Here is a 19,505-nt window from a genome sequence, read left to right as displayed (position 1 = left end):
CTTCCCCCACCCCCCATTCTAGCCTTTTTTTTTACAGGATCAGTATTGTGAGTGTCCAGGCCAGCTGTATCATTCTCTGGTATGGGAATTGCAAGGCATCTGACTGCAACACCCTACAGAGGATTGTGAGGATGCTGAGAGGATCATCAAGGTCTCTCTTCATTGGGGATATTTATCAGGAATGCCGCATACCCAGGGTCCTTAGCATTGTCAATGATCCCTCCCATCTGTCCAATATTCTCCGACTCCTCCTACCATCAGGCAAGAGGTACTGTAGCATTAAGACAAAAACCGTTAGTATGGGAAACAGGTTCTTCCCGCAGGCCATAAGACTACTAAACTCCCTCCCACCACCCAGGTCTCATCATGTGTGACATGCCAGTAGTGTAATACTGTTTACTTTTTAACATGTGTTGTAAGTGTATCTCATTAATTGTGATAATTTTACTTTGTGGTGTGTGTGTGTGTACTTTGTTCTTGAGAAACATTTTGCTTTTTGGTATACGTGTACAGTTGAATGATAGTAAACTGAACTTGGGTGGAGTATGTGAAGTATCAGCTTGGTAATTTCATCCACACTGCTTCCTTATCCAGAATGCTTGTGTGGACAGGCAATGTGTTCAAACAGCAGGCAAGATCCAATGCAGTTATACCTATTAAGTTTTTGAATGAAGCACCTGACTGACCATTGTGGTCACAGGCGGAGGGTGACCTTTATTCATTAGTAAAGCGGCTCATTCTCGTAGCTGAGCAAGTGCACATTTATTAGAGTTCTTATAGTAATAAGCATATACTTTTGCAATTGAAAATGTGTTAAATTAAGGACAAAACTGAGATAAATTATTTACACCCAGAATTTCAATGTAGTTTTACTTATTTCATAATATTACTTCACTATCTTTTGTTTCTTAGTTAAGAAAGTTTCTGTGCAGATCACTTATTATTTACTGGTGCAGTAATTAGTTTATTATTACCATGTGTTTTGCGATACAGTCAAAAGCTTCTGTCTAACCTAAGGACCAGTAACTAATCAGTTTGTCTCCATTACTGACTGAAATTAATTTGCCATTTTCGAAAATAGATTCTGCATGGGGCATCATGGGTGCAAAATGAATCCTATTTCTTTATACCAATGAGTCTTTTAATAATGTAATTGTGCTCAAAATTGCATAATAGGACTGAGCTCATCGAAAGCACCCAATCCTAACTTTCCAGTTTTAGGTGGAAGGGTACTTGCATGTACAATTGTGTATGTGTACTTGATAATCCAGGACTGTTCTTTACTGCATTCACGGCATCATTTAAAAGTCTTTGCATCACAAAAAACAAGCGACATATGTGACAACAACATTTCACTCCCAGATGAGCCTTTTATGCTCACTTTGATCATTAAAACATGAAATCACCTTTATGAAATCCCACAACCTTTTAAGGCCAACGTAAAAGCTTCCTTCAGAAAGGTTGAACCCATTGAAAGCATACACCACAGACAGGGTACCTGGCCACGTACTAAAGACCTGTGCTGATTACTGGAGTGTTCACCAATATCTTTAACATCTTGCTTCAACTGTCTGAAGCAGGCTTCAATTATACCAGTATCTAAGAAGAACATGATATCCTGCTTCAATGACTACCATCCAGTAGCACTTACATCCACTGTGATGAAGTGCTTTGAGAGGTTGGTGATGAAACATCAACTCCTACCTGAGAAGCAACTTGGATCTGCTCCAATTTGCCTACCATTACAACAGGTCAACAGCAGATCCCATTTCAATGGCTCTTCACTCAACCCTAGAACACCTGGACAGCGAAGGTGTATACATCAGAATGCTCTTCGTTGACTACAGTTCGGCATTTAATACCATCGTCCCCTCAAAATTAATCAATAAGCACCAATATCTGGACCTCAATACTTCTTTGTGAAACTGGATCCTCGATTTCCTCACTTACAGACCTAAGTCGATTCAGATTGGCAACATCTCCACAATCTCCATTAGCACAGTTGCGCCACAAGGCTGTGTGCATAGCCCTTTGCTCTACTTACTTTATACTTCTGACTGTGAAGCTAAGCACAGCTCCAATGCCATATTTAAGTGCCGACATCATTGTTGGCTGAATCAAAGGTGCTGATTAATCAGCATACAGGAGGGAGATTAAAAATCTGACTGAGTGGTGCCACAACAACAACTTCTCACTCAGTGTTAGCAAGACCAAGGAGCTGATTATTGACTTCAGGAGAAGGAAACTGGAAGTCCATGAACCAGTCTTCATTGGGGGATCAGAGGTGGAGAGGGTCAGCAACTTTAAATTCTTTGATGCTATCATTTCAGAGGATCTGTCCTGGGTCCAGCACATAAGTGCCTTTATGAAGAAACCATGGCAGCATCTCTACTTTCTTAGAAGCTTGCAAAGATTCAGCATATTATCTAAAACTTTGACAAATTTCTGTGGATGTGTAGTAGAGTATATATTGACTGGTTGCATCACAGCCTGGTGTGAAAACACCAATGCTCTTGAATGGAAATGCCTACGTAAAGTAGTGGATTCAGCCTGGTCTGTCACAGGTAAAGCCTTGCCCACTTTTGAACACACCTACACGGAGTGCTGTTGCAGGAAAGCAGCATCCATCATCAGTGAGCCCCACTGTCCAGGACATGTTCTCATCTTGCTGCTGTTATCAGGAAGAAAGTACAGGAGCATCAAAACCCATATCACTAGCTTCAGCAATAGTTACTGACCCTCAATCATAGGCTCTTGAACCAGAGGGAATAACTTCACTCGGCTGCCCCCATCACTGAACTGTTCCCACAACCTATGGACTCATTTTCAAGGACTCTTCATTTCATGTTCTTGATATATACTGCTTGCTTGTTTGTTTGCTTGCTTATTTATTTGTCTGTCTTTTTGTATTTGCATAGTTTGTTGTCGTTTGCACATTGGTTGTATCATGGACTTCATGGTAGCATAGAAGTTAGCATAACATGATAACAGTGCCAGCAATCTGGGTTAAATTATGCCCTGTGTGTAAAGAGTTCACATATTCTTCCATGACCACGATCTTCCCTGCCATAATGGTTCTCTGATTCTCTGATGGTGTTCACTGAACACTAGGCCTCGAATTCTAAACTCGCTGATGTCTGAAACTTGGTCTTCCAGGGTGAAAAGATGTCCACAGGATACTGCCAACCTGCATATTCCTAAGGGGCAGCAGTTAGGTGCGATGGGATGCACTGAAGCTCAATGTAGCCACTATAAATAGTTTGTGGGGAAGCTTCCTGCCACCACTGAAAATGAAGGAATCTTAAATTTCTTAACACTAGCATTGTTTAAGAGGAAATATGACTGAAATTGGCATGTTCTTGGAAAATGTGTTGTTACTGGTATAGCAAACGAAAAGAGAGATGGTACATATTACAAGTAGTGTATAATCCATTCATGGTTTACCTGACGTTTAACTGAATAGAGTAAACTTTATCTTTTATCTGAATGGGGTGTTTGTTGAAACTGACAGAGTGCATAAAATTAAATGCTTTTCATTTCCATTTGCACCAGGTGCAATCCTCTTTCACGTGTATTTCAAAGATCTAGGATCAGCTTACTCGCTATAAACACTTATATGCATTAGAAAATTGCTGTGGTGTGTTTGTGCTACACGCAACAAAAAATAACATTCAACAATTGTGCAGAATAAACAATACATAAAACTGAAGTTAAAACTGATACGGAATAAAATGTGCATAAATACAATACCAGGATGTATTTACAATATAAACAGCATAAATTAAAGTGCTAACAGTGCAGTGAAGGGAATAATAAACACAGGAGGGTGGGATGGGGGGTGTTAAATGGTTAATCAGATTAACTGCCTGGTGGAAGTAACATTTAAGATGCCATGAAGTTTTTGTTTTAATAGCCCTGTAGCGCTTCCCAGAAATGGGATTTCGGAAAAGGCAGTTTGCTGGGTAGGTAAATCCTGCAATGATTTCCATACCCACTTCTTTGCCCTGGGCACATATAAGTCCTACAGTAAAGGGAGACAGCAGCCAAATGACCTTTTCTGCTGGCCTGACAGTTTGCTGTAGTTTTTTGTATATTGTGACAGGATCTTGTACTAAACCAGACAGTAATGGCTGATGTTAAGATGCTCTCTCTATGATGGCAGTGTAGAGTTGCACCAGTATACTCTAGTTTTTCAATTCTAGTTTAAAAATAAAATCATCCACAACTGAAATGTATTTAAGTTACTTCAGCACTAAAATACTTAAATTTTTTCAGATGCCTAGTGGAAGACTTTTCCATGCTGCAGCAGTTATTTCTGATGCAATGTATATCTTTGGTGGAACAGTGGACAACAATGTAAGAAGTGGAGAAATGTATCGTTTTCAGGTAACAAATCTTTTATTCGTGCAGTATATGCACAGTTACACATATCAAAGACTATCTTATTCATAGATGATTCCTGATGTTAACAATACAAACTAAATCCTGAAGAATATCCAGTTAGGAATCTACAAATAGGCTAAAACACCAAAGTTGGTTCCAACTTTAATTTGAAAAATGAAGCTACAGATGTTTTGGCATACGGATAGAAGTTCATCTTTTAACACTGTTTTTGATTACACTTTGTGTAATATTTATCTCTAAAGAAAATTGCCCATGAATCCCCAACAATTCCACAAAGTAAAAACTCGAGTGTAATTCCTGAATCATTTCTCCCTTTACATGATGGTAGGGAGTTTGGATCTCCCTGCCTGAGAGGGTGGGAGAGACAGAAATCTTTGCCCTATTTTCAAAGTGTCTGGATGTACACTTGAACAGAATGAAAAATTGAGCTAGCATATACTTATGGACACAAACATCATGGCTTAAATTTTTATTAAATAGTGTGGAGGAAAATACTGAGAGTTAAAAATTTTGACAAAGGGTTAATGTTGGCTTTTTTGAGTATGGAAATCAGTTTTGCAGTTTGGGTTGTAAAAGATATGGCCTTGGCTTTTAGCAAAGACATTTCTTTGAATAAAACAACACACACAAAATGCTGAAGGAACTCAGCAGGCCGGGCAGCATCTATGGAAAAGAGTACAGTTGACATTTCAGCTGAGACCCTTCATCAGGACTGGAGGAAAAAAGAGGAGGAGTCAAAGTTAGAAGGTGGTAGGAGGGGAGAGAGAGAAACAAGGTGATAGGTGAATGTGGGGGTGTGGTGAGGTACAGATCTGGGAAGTTGATTGGTGAAGGAGGTAAAGGGTTGAAGGGGGAATCTGATAGGCGAGGACAGAAGGCCATCGAAAAAAAGGAAGGGGGAGGAGATGAGCAGGTAAGGAGATAAGGTGAGAGACGGAATGGGGAATGGTGTGGGCAGGGGAAGTGGCATTACTGCAAGTTTGAGAAATTGATGTTTATGCCATCTGGTTGAAGGCTATATAGACGGAATATAAGGTGTTGCACCTCCAATATTAGAGTGACCTCATCGCAACAGTAGGTGAAGCCATGGACTGGCATGTCACAATGGGAATGGGTGGCCACATGGAGATCCCACTTTTTCTGGCAGACGGAGTGTAGGTGCTCAGTGAAGCGGTCTCCCAATCCACATCAGGTCTCTCCAATATACAGGAAGCCACACCCGGAGCATTGGATACAGGAGATGACCCCAATGGACTCACAGGTGAAGTGTCACCTCATCTGGAAGGACTGTTTGGAGCCCTGAATGGTAGTGAAGATGGAGGTGTAGGGGAAGGTGTAGAACTTGTTCTGCTTGCAAGGATAAGTGCCAGGAGGGAGATCAGTGGGGAGGGACAAATGGATAAGGGAGTTTCATAGGGAGTAATCCCTGCAGAAAGCAGAAAGTTGGGGAGAGAGAAAGATGTGCTTGGTGGTGGGATCCCATTGGAGATGGTGGAAGTTACAGAGAATTATATGCTGGATGTGGAGGCCGGTGGGGTGGTAGATGAAGACAAAAGGAACCCTATCCTTGGTGGGGTGACAGGAGGATGGGGTGAGAACAGATGTACACGAAATGGAAGAGATGAGGTTGAGGGCAGTGTTGATGGTGTAATAAATACTCAAAATAAATACTTGCAGTAGCTTAACTTGTAAGAATTGGCCTCAAGGATATGAGACAAACTGTCTGTTAATACGAAGTTGTACACAGGACTGAATTTTTAATTTTGGCTGTGCTTTGGGTCTCGCTTATCATAAGAGAAATGCATGTGAACCTAGCTTGTCTTTTGTAGTTCACAATGTTAATCAAACCAACTTTGCTTTTGCAGTTGATTTGTACAAAAAAGGAGCTGTGCTCTCTGTGTTATTCGGAGTGTTACGTACCCTGTAACTGGGTCACTTACCAGCAAAGATAGAGAGCTCCGTTGAAGTCTGATGGTACTATTTTTAACAGTATTTATTGATAAAAATACACAAAAATAATATCAATGCAACCATACAGATAATATACGTCGTCAATACTAAAGCTAAAAGCGCGGGTATAATAATAATCAATAAGAAATAACTCTATCGTTGTCTAGGGGATAATGTATTGTCCGATGGAAATATAAAAGTCACTCAAGTTCATTCAAACTGCAGGCTGCAGCTTTTGGTTGGAGTCAAGAGAGAGAGTTTAAACTTGCCCATTCCTTTTATGATGTCAATCCTTCGAGAGTCGTTGGGGGCTGATTTCTCCTTTGTGTTAGCTAAAGCCATTCTTCCGTGGCAAGGCCCACCAGTTCCGAGGCAAATGGAAAAGGACGCACGTGGACTTTCCACCGGCTTTCGCTGTTACAGGATTTCTAGCGTTTCTTTTGGTGCATCTGAGGGACTGTTCCCACAGACCCTCTTTTATCCCCACTCACGGGGTCTCAGATGTCAATCAGGGTGGAATGATGCCATCCCCCAACCAGCCCATGTTGCCTGAGGGCATCCACGAAGCACAGTACTCAATACACAATTCCGTCTCCAAGAGACAATGGCCGTTTCCCGTAGCTTTGTATCGCCGAGGGACCAAGACATTCCAAACATCTCTCTCTCATTTCCTGGGTCTCCTGACCTGAATTAATAGCGATCTTGCGATTCTCAAAAAGGAGGGGGCACCGGCGTAACAGGAGTTTGAAACTTACAGTTAGTGATTGATTCTATTCCCTGCGATCTCGTGAATAAAGCTCTCCTTACTTCGAAGTCCGTGTCTAATTTATTTGCTATCAACTTTAATCATATTTCCTTAGCAAATTAATTTCCTTAACTAATAGCAATACAGTGCAATCTTAGCATAAAACTGACGTTGTGGGCAACCTTCACTCCCATATTATAAGCAATTTACACTTGATATATATGAAACTTGGGGAAGATGGAAAGGTTTTGGAAAGCACATAAGAGATCTGTTTAGATGGTTATAGGGATGAGAGACTTTAGTTGTGAGGATGGACTGGAGAATGTGCTTGTTCTCCTTGCTACCTCCACTGTATAAAAGAGACCTGATGGATGTATTTTAAATAATAGGTAATGGTCGAGTTGCTAGAGAGAAAATACTCCTTCTTGCAGAGGGTCAAAAACTAAGTGACAGAAGGAAAAAGATTAGTAAAAGACCCAAAGCTAAAATAAAGGTTTTATTTTGTGAATAATAAGTGTTTAGGGTCTAGAATGCCTGGTTGAGGGTTTTTTTTTGGAAGTTCAAAGGCTTCATTGTATTCGTCTTCTCACAAATATTATCCTTAGATAGGGAAATCAGAACTGTATGTATTTATTTCACGTAGTTCCACTTGGGGCCTATGTGAATGAAGCAAACTGGCTCTATCCTTGTACTCAAGGATAGGGGAAAAATTGAATTAAAATAAGTGTATCTAGATGTATATTAAATTAAGACAGGTAGTGCAAAAACAAATTTTAAAAAGTAATAAAGTAGTGTTCATGTGTTTAATGTCCAAATAGAAATTGGATGGCTGAAGGGAAGAAGTTGTTCTTGAATCACTGAGTGTGTGCCTTCAGGCTTCCGTGCCTCCTTCCTGATAGTAACAACGAGAAGAGGGCATGTCCTGGGTGATGGGAGTCCTTTTTTTTAAAAAAACTTTTTTTTATTAGTTTTTCAAAACATTTTACAAATTAAAAACCCCAAATCCCAATGAGGAGCATTAATACAGTGCAAAATTAAGCGTACAATAACAATATGCTACAAAGGAAGAGAATTTAACAAAAAAGCACCTAAATTAAAGACAAGTAAGCTTAGTGTCCTCCCCAAGCCCCAAAACACAAGATAAAAAACAACAACTCCAGACCGACCACAACACAGTATAAAGAGTATAGGTCAGGACAGTCAAACTCCCAGACTGTGAATACACTTAGCAGCAGAGATTAATAATGCCTACTACCAGAAAAAAAAGGGAGCTGAAAGGAAGGGACCGAAAAGAAGAAAAAAAAAAGAGAGGAAAAAAAAACCCTAGTCAGGAGGAAGGTTATGAAAGTACTCGATAAAAGGTCCCCAGACCTTATGGAACTTTAGATCCGAATTAAGAACTGAATAATGAATTTTTTCGAGGTCCAAGCGGGCCATAATGTCGTTAAGCCATTGCACATGAGTGGGCGGGGCAACATCTCTCCATCTAAGGAGGATCAAGCGTCTAGCCAGGAGAGAGGCAAAGGATAGTATTCGGCATTTGGTCGGACCCAGACATAAATCTGTCTCGCTCCAAAAACTGAACAGAGCAATTAAGGGGTTTGGTTCTAGGTGCTGATTCAGAATACCCGATAATGTAGTGAAGACGGTGATGGGAGTCCTTGACGATGAAAGCCACTTTTCTGAGGCACCACTCCTTAAAGATATTTTGGATACTACAGAGGCTAATACCCATGATGGATTTGACTAATGACTAATTTTATAACTCTCCACAGCTTACTTCGATCCTATGCAGTAGCCCCCCACCCCCCACCAATACCAGATAGTGATGCAGCCAGTCGGTATGCTCTCCACAGTACATCTGTAGAAATTTTCAAATGTTTTAGGTAACAAACCGAATCATCTCAAACTCCTGATGAAATATAGCTGCTATCTTGCCTTCTTTATAGTTGCATCGATATGTTAGGACCAGGTTAGATCCTCAGAGGTACTGATATCCAGGAACTTGAAACTACTCACTCTCTCCACTTCTGAAACCTCTGAAGAATGGTTTGTGTTCCCTCATTGTGAAGCCACTCAATTATCTGGTATATCTTGCTCCTGTATGGCCTCTCATCAACATTTGAGATTCTGCCCAATAATAGTTGTATCATCATCAAATTTATAGATAGCATTTGAGCTATGCCTAGCCACACAGTCATGGGTATAGAGAGGGTAGAGCAGTGAGCTAATCACACGTCGGAGTTGCACCGGTGTTGATTATCTGTGAGGTGGAGATGTTATTGACAATCTGCAAAAATTGTGTCTTCCAATTAGGAAGTCGAGGATCTGGTTGCAGAGGGAGGCATAGAGGCTCAGGTTCTGTAGCTTTTCGATCAGGACTGTAGGAATGATGGTGTTAAATGCTGAGCTATAGTCAATGAACAGCATTCTGACATGGGTATTTGTATTGCCCAGGAGATCCAACACCGTGTGGAGATCCATTGAGATCACGTCCGCTGTTGACTATTGTGATGAGCAAATTGTAGTGAGTCCAGGTCCTTGCTGAGACTCTTGAGTGGTCTTTGGATATACCACGCTTAGAATGAACAGTTTTTAAATAGCATCAGTTGTGTCTGTTTGTGTTCAAAAAGCAGTGACAGTTTTGTCACTGTTAGTTGGTAAGAAATAAGCAGTAAAACAGTTTGGAACGGTTTTGCTCACTGCGGTTTCAACCATTCAGGCTTAGAAATGCCAGAATGGCCAGGAGTGAAAATGAAATGATTTCACTACTTCAGCAAGTTAGGAACTACGATGAATTTGAGGTTATTACCAATCATCTTGAATGTTACGATGAAAGTGAAAATTTGGAGGATGCAATTGTCAAAAGGATTGTATGAAGACAGTTCAGTATCTGCATTAGGTGTCTGTGCTGATCTTGTTCATTTACAGTCAATCAAAAGAACACAGCAGTGTACACTGGATGAATTCCTCCGACAACCATTAGTACTGTAATAATATAGGTTGTATTCTAATTTGTTCTGATTTCATTTGAATACATAATTCATTACTCAATTAAATGGTAGTTTGTCTTTTTATACCTTTTCTAGCTATTTCCATGAAACAGGCTAATTGGGGTAGCCACTTAATTGGGCCAAAATGTACTGGTCCTGATGTGTCCCAATTAACCGAATCCACTGTACTTGGAATGGGAGGAGACATTTAAGCGAAAACACAACATGGGCTCGTGTGTATGTTGTCTGCCTGCAGCATCACATAACATATATGTACATCTGTTTTTCAATTCCAGTTTTCATGCTATCCTAAATGTACTTTACATGAAGATTATGGGAGGCTATGGGAAAACAGGCAGTTCTGTGATGTGGAATTCATTCTTGGTGAGGTAAGAAATTTAACATCAATCTCTTGATTGGCTTTCTGATGGTCAGAAGGGTCACAAACATTTAGAGAAGCTTCCAGATCAATGCCAAATTCATGATTTTCTGTGTTGTTGCAATTTTGTTAATGTGGGAGGGCACGACTTAAAATAGGTAGCACTGTAATCTGAAAATGTTATTCATTTAAGTAATGGAGTGCACTTTGGTGATTCATATGACCTGTTGTCATTTTAGACTTCATTTACCCAAGTTAATAATCTGTCTTCAGTTGAAATATTGATTGTCATCATATTTGATTATGCACCAGAAAGAAGAGCGTGTTAAAGGGCATATAGCGGTTGTCACAGCTCGAAGCAAATGGTTGAGGAAGAAGATTGCTCAGGCTAGAGATTGGCTGAAGCAGGTGGGTAACCTGTGAATGAATATAAACTCTACAACACTGCCGAAAAGCCACTGTTCTTGCTATGTTTTGCAGAACAAGTCTTTCTTATAGTTTAAGATTGCAACATTTGAAAGAGAAATGGAGATGTAACACATTAAATCTTGAGTAACGTTGAAGCCAATAGATGGAGAAAATAGGGTCTTGTATAAAAATGAACTGCCTAAATTACTGAGCCTATTTCACACATGTGGTGAATCAACTTTACCTCCACATTGTCAATGTCACCAGTTTACCACAGGGATTATACAGTATATTTTAATTGCTTTTCTATATTGTCTGGATATTGATGCAAAGTTTTCATTGAACTCTGTTTTCACTGCTTGCTTCCCTTTTGAATATTTCTTCCGGGTATACAGTGTATTCCTTTGCTGTTTTATCTTAGTGACAGTTATACATGGTTATTATCTTAATACCAATTAACATTGCCAATATTTTCCAATATCATAAATTTAGCATTGATCTGAATATTTTCCCTAAATTTATACCCTCTTGACTACCAGAAAGCCAAGCAGGAGGTGGGGGTTGAAGCAGAGACAGCAGGGACAAACCTAAATCTGACTGGTTCCTTGCTTCAGCTGGAGGTCGTGATCCGTGAGGCTGAGGCACAACCATTTGAGATACTGATGCAGTTTCTCTACACAGACAAAATCAAGTACCCACGGAAAGGTAACATTCCTATAATGTATTGGTAAATAAACGACCATCTAACATTCTGTTTTTTTTTAATGCATGATTAATTTTCTGATTGCTTCAGAACTACCACACTTATCCTTCTAAATGAAGGCAAGCCTGGAATTTCCATGCACCCAATGTCAAGGAAAGGGGTGGGGATGGAGGAAACAACCAAATTGAAACTGTAGGTTTAAAAGTATTATTTTTACTATGTTCCAAATGGGTAAAAATCTGCTTACATTGCCTACATTCTTAAATGTGTCCAGTTTTTAAAGCCTTTACCTAAGCTGAGAATATTAAAGTTCACAGTGTTATAGTTTCTTTTCTTATACGGATACATTGAAAAATAAGTTAACAATTGGGTGATTATCATTATGGGCCGTGTTGGTTGTGACTGGCTTTTTCCCTTTTATTTTTTTTATGATGACTATAAAAGCTTGGGCAAGAAACTGTATGGGTGAGTCACCAACCATGATTATACTGTTTAGACAAAGTGTTAAAATACTTGCACTGAATTACTCTGGTAGGTCACGTGCAAGATGTCTTATTGATAATGGATGTTTACAAGCTTGCCCTAAGCTTTCACCTGGCTCGACTGGAACAGCTGTGCTTACAGTACATAGAGGCCTCAGTCGACCTTCAGAATGTACTCACTGTGTGTGAGAATGCCAACAAATTACAGCTGGATCAACTAAAGGTAGGCAAATACAGAGTGAAGACAGAGCAACCAAATAGGCTTTCATAAATGTGTTGTTTGCCATTTTAAAGTGGCCTGGAACTTGAAGTTAGTGGCCACTAAACAGGAAGATCTGGTGATCTTTGGACTTTCCCTTTTGCTGATTCGAAGATATCATTCAGAGCTAATAACGGTGTCAAGTTGACTGAGTTGCAATTCAGGAAATAAAATCGACATCTTTTACCTAATACCAAACATTTATAGCTAATAAAGATTGGGACATACAAGTCAGACAAACAGAGGTGAAATGTGTCTTTAAAATGTTTATTTTTTGACATTTGTCATCAGCAATCAATTATACTCTGAAAAGTTGCACTCAATTCTCAATCACACTTTATTTACTTGTGCATAAGAAGAACAGCATGAGCCCTGTCACTTCTCTCGCTCTCTTGCTCTCCTCTTGCAAGATGACCAATATCTACTGAGCTATTTTAACCCTTTGCTTAACAGGACACCTTTGTTTTATTTGTTATTAATCCTGCTCTTTCTTTCTCAATCTCAGCTACCCTAGATGGGAACCTTTCCAATACTCACTTTGTCACAGGTATAATTGCTCCAGTCATACCTTAGGTCCCATACCACTGGATTCAGTTATTACCCTTTAACCATCAGGCTCCTGAACTAGTGTGGATAGCTTTATTCACCTCAAATCTGAATTGATTCCACAACCTGTGGACTCATTTTCAATGACTATATAACTCATTCCTCGGTTTTATTTATTTATTGTATTCACACAGTTTTTTGTACATTGCTTGTCTATGTGTATAGTTTTTCATTGATTCTATCACATTTCTTTGTTCCACTGTGAATGCCTGCTAGAAAATTAATTTCAAAGCAGTATATGGTGATATATATGTACTTTGATAATAAATTTACTTGGAATGTAATTTAGCTTATTTTTCTCCAATTCCAAATTAGCTCTTGAGAACCACCCTGCGTCCTGTTCCCAACCCATTTTCTGACTTTCACACTGCATGAGATGTACACATTTCAGCTTTGTTCTTTATCTGCAGTCCACATTGTTTGTAATTTAATTGGCCATCATTCTCTTCTTGGCCTTAATCCATGTTAATACTGAGTTAATGTATTTTGTCATTGTTTACAATACTTGCATATTGTGGTATAGATTAGATTAAATATATACCATAGTTGAGTTAACAATACATTTAGAATGTTACACTTTGACCATAATGACTAAAGTATTTAGATTAGCTTTATTTGTCACCTATACATCAAATCACAGCAAAATGTGTCATTTACGTCAAATCAAATTACCGTAGATTCCGGACTACAGAGCGCACCTGATTTTTAGCCGCTGGCACTAATTTTAGAAATAAAATCATTTTTTTAAATGTAAAGGCCGCACCGGATTTTAGGCCGCACCGGATTTTCGGCCGCAGGTGTCCCACGTTGTAATATGAGATATTTACACAGAAAGATATTACACGTGAGGATTTTTTTAACTTTTAATTAAATCCATATGGTAACAAAAACAAATACATATTGCAAATGCTTTTTTTCGAACCGTGCCCGTACGCGGCTACTTTTAAATATACGTTGCGTATACTTCTTTACTGAACAACATTCCAATATCTCCTAACGACTGGTAAAAAATATATATACTGCAGCCTACCAGGAAAAGTTATTGATACCTTTAACTTAAAAGCAGAGTTTTCGCTCAGATCCAAAGCCGCTCGCGGAATCCGCTCCCCCCCTCCTTTCCGTTTCATCGCAAACGGCATTTTCCCACAAGACGCCGCGAAACCGGGTGTGTCGTCATAGCATCCCGCGGTAGTACAGAAAACAAATATAGTTTAAACTAAGAGGGTAGGTAGCACAATGCTTCGAGTGTTTTCCATGTTGATGAGGGTGAGTACAAATGACTGATTTACAATAATTTAATTGTGAAAGTGCGCTTGATTTATCGTACAATTTCATTGGACCTCTGTGAACTACTCATCAATTTTATTGGTCTACTGTTACGAGGCAAAATGTTTACGAGGCGGCATGAAAAAAAATAATGCATTAGCCGCTCCGGATTATTGGCCGCAAAGTTCAAAGCTGTTCAAAATGTGGGAAAAAAGTAGCGGCTTAAAATCCGGAATCTACGGTAGTACGGATTGGGCTGGATAGCCCACAAGTGTCACTCCACTTCCGGCACCAACATAGCATGCTCACAACTCACCAACCCTAACAGTGTAGAATGTGGGAGGAAACCCTTGTGGTCATAGAGAAAATGTACAAACTCCCAACAGACGTTCCAACTCTGATCTTACAGTTGGTACTGTGAAGTGTTATGCTAACTGCTATACTACTGTTTCACACACATTATTTACCGTGCTGTATTTAGATACTTTGCAAATGTGTTTACTTAAGCTAATGAATTCAAAGTATTATACCATCAGTTCAGGCTACTTTCTACAATTTCCTAATATGGGGGAACAATAAATAGCTTCTGGATCTCCAGACAGTTTCATTGTCATTGCAACAACAAAATTCCTTTAATTTCACTGTTCTTACCACTAAGTTAATATTTTCACCCACCATATTGAATTTAATTTATCTTAATTGGCTTTGGTTCAGTTAGCACATTCTGCTCCTGAATCAAGTTTCACCCATAAGACCAGCACCAGTTAACACTTCAGTTTTATGGACCACATCTCTCTTGGTGGATATTAGCTCTTAGGAGCTGACAGCACAGTAGTGTAGTGTGTAATGCTCCTACAGTGCCAGCTGTAAGATCAGGATTCAATTTCATTGTTGTCTGTAAGAAGTTTGTACATTCTTCTGTGATCACGTGGTGCTTCCTGCAGGTGCTCCAGCTTCCTCCCATGCCCAAAGACGCATGGGTAAGGTTTAGTGAGTTTGTGTGCATGCTATGTTGGTGCCACAAGCGTGGTGACACTTGCAGACTTCCCAGAACAAACCTTGCTGATTTGATGCAAATGACGCATTTGTTGATGTCTGTATGACAAATTAAGCCAATCTTAAAATCTTTTTGTGCTTTTGCAGTATTTCAAAAAAGAGCAAAGGAGAAATTTTCACTATGCAGGCTAATTTTTCTTCTTGGGCCATCGGAGAGGGTGAGAATGTGCTTAGTATTTGCAAATTAAAGATTTGTCACCACCTTCCTTCATTGAACTCCCTCCTAGTAATGAAGATTTATTATTAGGGCTTCCACAACCCTTTCAGTAAGCTGGCGGTGCACTTGGATGCAGCGGCCTCTCCGGGTCCAATTAAGAGTGTAATTGTTTGTCTTTTTTATGATTGAAAGGCACTGCTGGTTATTAGGAACATCAGGTACTAGAGGTCGTTCCCACTAGTGAGTTGCTCAATGTGGTGGAGCTGGACTTGTTGCACACTGTGTTGCAGTCTTCAGCTACCCAGGAAACAGGTGTCAGAGACTGTGTGTGATTCAGCAAATTGTGTGAGTTGTGTGGATGTTTTTCTTGTGATTGCAAGACCCTGTTGGACATTGGAAATATAGAATACTGCAAATTCGGGTCACTGGTTCATTGGCGAGACCAACATTGGGCTATAACAGCTTGGTTATAGAACAGACCAAGGCCTCGTGCCGCAGAGTTGCTTTTGCAAGTGCTCAGGGAGGTAATATGGCATGGTGACCCATCCTGGTTTTGGGACCAGCCCCTCCCGTCGGTGCTGCACTCCCGTGTTTGCTCACTGGAGGGCAAGTGGATTTCATTTGTCTGTGGCTGAACTAGCGCCTGATGATTAGGCTGCTGCAGGCTTGTTCTTGCCAACAACATCCCACACACCATCAATCTACACGGCATAACATGCAGGGACTTGAGCTATATAATTTTTTGCTGTGACTGTATAATGTATTTACTGCTATCTTATGTGTGCTAGATTTGCCTTGGACTGTGTCCGAATGTTGGTATTGTGTTTTGTGCCTCAGCTCCAGAGGAACATTTTTTCATTTGGCAGTATCAGTGTTTGGTTGAGTGACAAATTTAAATCTTGAACTTGAAGATTCACAGCAAATCTCTGGAAGCCTTGAATCACTTCCATACCTTGGTAGTCACCTCTCAGGAAAAAAAGGGCATCAATAGTAGGATTCGCCATTGCTTTCAAGAGTGTCAGTAAAGTATTTGACTATCTGAGAAAAAAAGGCATTGACAAGATGGAGTCAAAGATCAAAGTAAATTTATTATCAAAGTACATATTTGTCAACATATACTACCCTGTGACTTATTTTCTTTCATTTTTTATTTTCAATTTTTTTTTATTGATTTTAAACAAAAAAATACAAATCAGAGGAGAAGTTATAGCAAACACAATGTAAAAAACGTACAAACAACAAAAGGGATATATACTGTCAAAGTCATATAAATATAATATTAAGCTATTGTATATAAACAAGAAACCACAACTCCTCTTGTTGGCAAATCATATAAAAAAAGAAACTGGGAATTTTTGTAATAGAGAGAGAAAAAAACCCCACTGAACTAACCTAAAACAAAAAAAAGAAAGACTGGGCAGTCCATTTGAGAATAAAATTAGAAAAGAAAAAAGAAAACATCCTTCTGGTCAGTTCTGAACCTTTACGGATAAAGAGGAACAAAAAGAGAAAAAAAATTAAATCATATGAAAATATTGAATAAAAGGTCATCAGGCTTGCTCAAAATTAAAAGATGTGTCAAACGCCCGGCATCTAATTTTCTCCAAACTTAAACAGGACATAATGGAGGAGAGCCAATGAAAAACAGTAAGTGGATTAGAATCTTTCCAGTATAACAAAATAGCTGTCCTAGCCAGTAAAGTTGAAAAGGCTATGACTTGTTGAGCGGAAACACTTCCTGTTTCCTCTGGAATAATCCCAAAGATTGCCATAAGTGAGTTAGGTTGTAAATCCACATCTATGACTTTTGATAACGTTCTAAAAACATCCCTGCAAAAATTGTTTAACTTTGCACAGGACCAAAACATATGAGTTAGAGTAGCCACCTCAGCATTGCATCTGTCACAGGTGGGGCTTGTAAGAAAAAATATGCGCTAGTTTATCTTTTGACATATGCACCCTGTGTACTATCTTAAACTGAATTAGGGAGTGATGTGCGCAGATAGATGAATTATTAACTAGATCATAAATTTTACTCCGTTGATCATCTGCAAGTGAATGCTGAAGTTTCATTTCCCAAGCACGTTTAACCTTATCATTAGGCATCATATGTGCATTCATTAACTGTTTATATATAATGGCTATCAATTGTTTTTGAAGTGGTTTAAGCTGAAAAATAGAATGTATCATATTTGGTAAATGAACAAATGGATAATTCAGTAAAAAAATCATGTAAAAATTCATAACTTGTAATTATCTAAAAAAATGTGCATTAGATATATTTATCCACTAACTGCAAAAAAGACATTTAATGGTTCTCTAAAAACAAATCTAAAAAAGATTTTATTCCCTTGGTTTTCCATATTAAAAAAGCCTTATCCAGAGTTGATGGTTTAAAAAAAAGTTAAAATGGATATTACTAGAGTACAAAGTTATTTAATTCAAAAAATCTACGAAACTGAAAACAAATTTTTTAAAGTATGTTTAACAATAGGACCTTGTCTACCTATCCTGGAGAACAAAAAAGGAAAAGGAGCTCCCAATAAAGAAGCTAAAGAAAATTGCCTTACCGAATTCCCCTCCAAATGTAACCATGAAGGACAGTCCTGGTTATATATAACCATGAATCCTAAAGGTGATATAACAAATATTAATTGCCCAATAATAAAATCTAAAGTTTGGTAGCACCAGTCCTCCATCTTATTTTGATTTTTGCAATAAAGATTTTTTAATATAAAATTAATTTTTTTTATAATATTCACTCTGGAGCTTTTATTATTCCAAATGTAAGACAAGATCATAGAATCTATTTTATCAAAAAATATTTTCGGAACAAAAGATGAAACCGCTTGAAATGTATTTAAAAATTTCAGTAGAGTAACCATTTTTATTCATTTGTTCGACCAATTAAGCATTTATTCGACCAATTAATGACATCGACATAGGCGACCATTTAGAGAGTGTTTGTTGTGTATATTCAATTAGAGGAGAGAAATTATACTTATATAGGTCTTTAAAATTTTTAGTAGTTTTAATACCAAGGTAAGTAAAATAGTTTTTAGCAATATTAAAAGGTATTTGATCATAATAATTAGAGTAATTATTAATAGGAAGTAATTCACTTTTATGTAAGTTTATATCCAGAGAAAATACTAATACGACAACGCAATGATGTCATATGCACACTCAATAACGGAGTGTAGCAAGCGTGTAAAAAGAAAAAAGTAATCAATTCTAGAGTATTTATGATGAACATGTGGAAAAAAATGAAAAATCTTTGTCATCAGGGTGTTTATATCTCCAGACATCGACCAGGCCATTTTCTAGTAGAAAAGAATGAATACAAGCTGCCGCTTTATTTGGAAGCGACGGATTGGTTCATGACCTGTCGATCGCCAGATTCAGACAGCAATTAAAGGCACTGCCCATGATCAACTTATATTCATTCAGATTTGGTAGCTCAAAAAAAAGCTTCTTTAAAAAATTCAGGACTGTCTAAATTAGGTGCATATACACACACCAAAGCTAGCTTTTGACCGCATAATAAACCAGTAACAATTAAATATCTTCCAGTCGAATCAGTAATAGTATTAAAATGTACAAAAGAGATTTTAGAGTTAACAAAAATAGGTACTACTCTAACTTTATTAGTCGATAAAGAATGAAATAAAGGTCCTTTCCAAAATTTAAAAAACGGTCCTCAACCTGTAAACGGTACTCATCCTGTCGTTTTCTTGCAAGCACAAGAAACATAATAACATCAATGAAGAAGCAACAAACAATGCAAATACAAAACATAAAATAATAACAGCAAATAAGCAATAAATACTGAGAGCATGAGATGAGTTCTGGCAAGTAAGTCCATAGGTTAGTAGAACAGTTCATTTTTTGGGTTAAGTGAATTTATTCCCCCTGCTTCAAGAGCCTAATGGTTGAGGACATTAACTGTTCTTGAAACTGGTGGTGTGAGTCCTGAGGCTACAACAGTGCCTGTATCTCCAAAGCAAAAAGTACATGAGTGGCGAAGAACTTTGAAATTAGCAAAACCTATAAAATGTACCATAATCAACACAAAACTTATTTCCCTTATTTAATTG

At 38.5% G+C, this 19,505-nt stretch overlaps 1 protein-coding gene across 1 annotated transcript in view; it reads left to right on the top strand.

Annotated features, from left to right (window-relative positions):
* Window positions 1-19,505, top strand: part of lztr1 (leucine zipper like post translational regulator 1) — a 79,690-nt gene that overhangs the window by 44,942 nt on the left and 15,243 nt on the right. The window contains exons 11-15 of the mRNA XM_073065334.1: window positions 4,276-4,386; window positions 10,389-10,481; window positions 10,784-10,879; window positions 11,419-11,584; window positions 12,118-12,287. Coding sequence (XP_072921435.1) covers window positions 4,276-4,386; window positions 10,389-10,481; window positions 10,784-10,879; window positions 11,419-11,584; window positions 12,118-12,287 — 636 coding nt within the window. The remainder of the gene's footprint in view (window positions 1-4,275; window positions 4,387-10,388; window positions 10,482-10,783; window positions 10,880-11,418; window positions 11,585-12,117; window positions 12,288-19,505) is intronic.

This window comes from Hemitrygon akajei, chromosome 14 (genome assembly GCF_048418815.1).
Source record: "Hemitrygon akajei chromosome 14, sHemAka1.3, whole genome shotgun sequence".
Taxonomy (NCBI): Eukaryota; Metazoa; Chordata; class Chondrichthyes; order Myliobatiformes; family Dasyatidae; genus Hemitrygon; species Hemitrygon akajei.
Note: the sequence above shows the minus strand (reverse complement) of the source record. Positions and strands in the feature narration are given on the sequence as shown.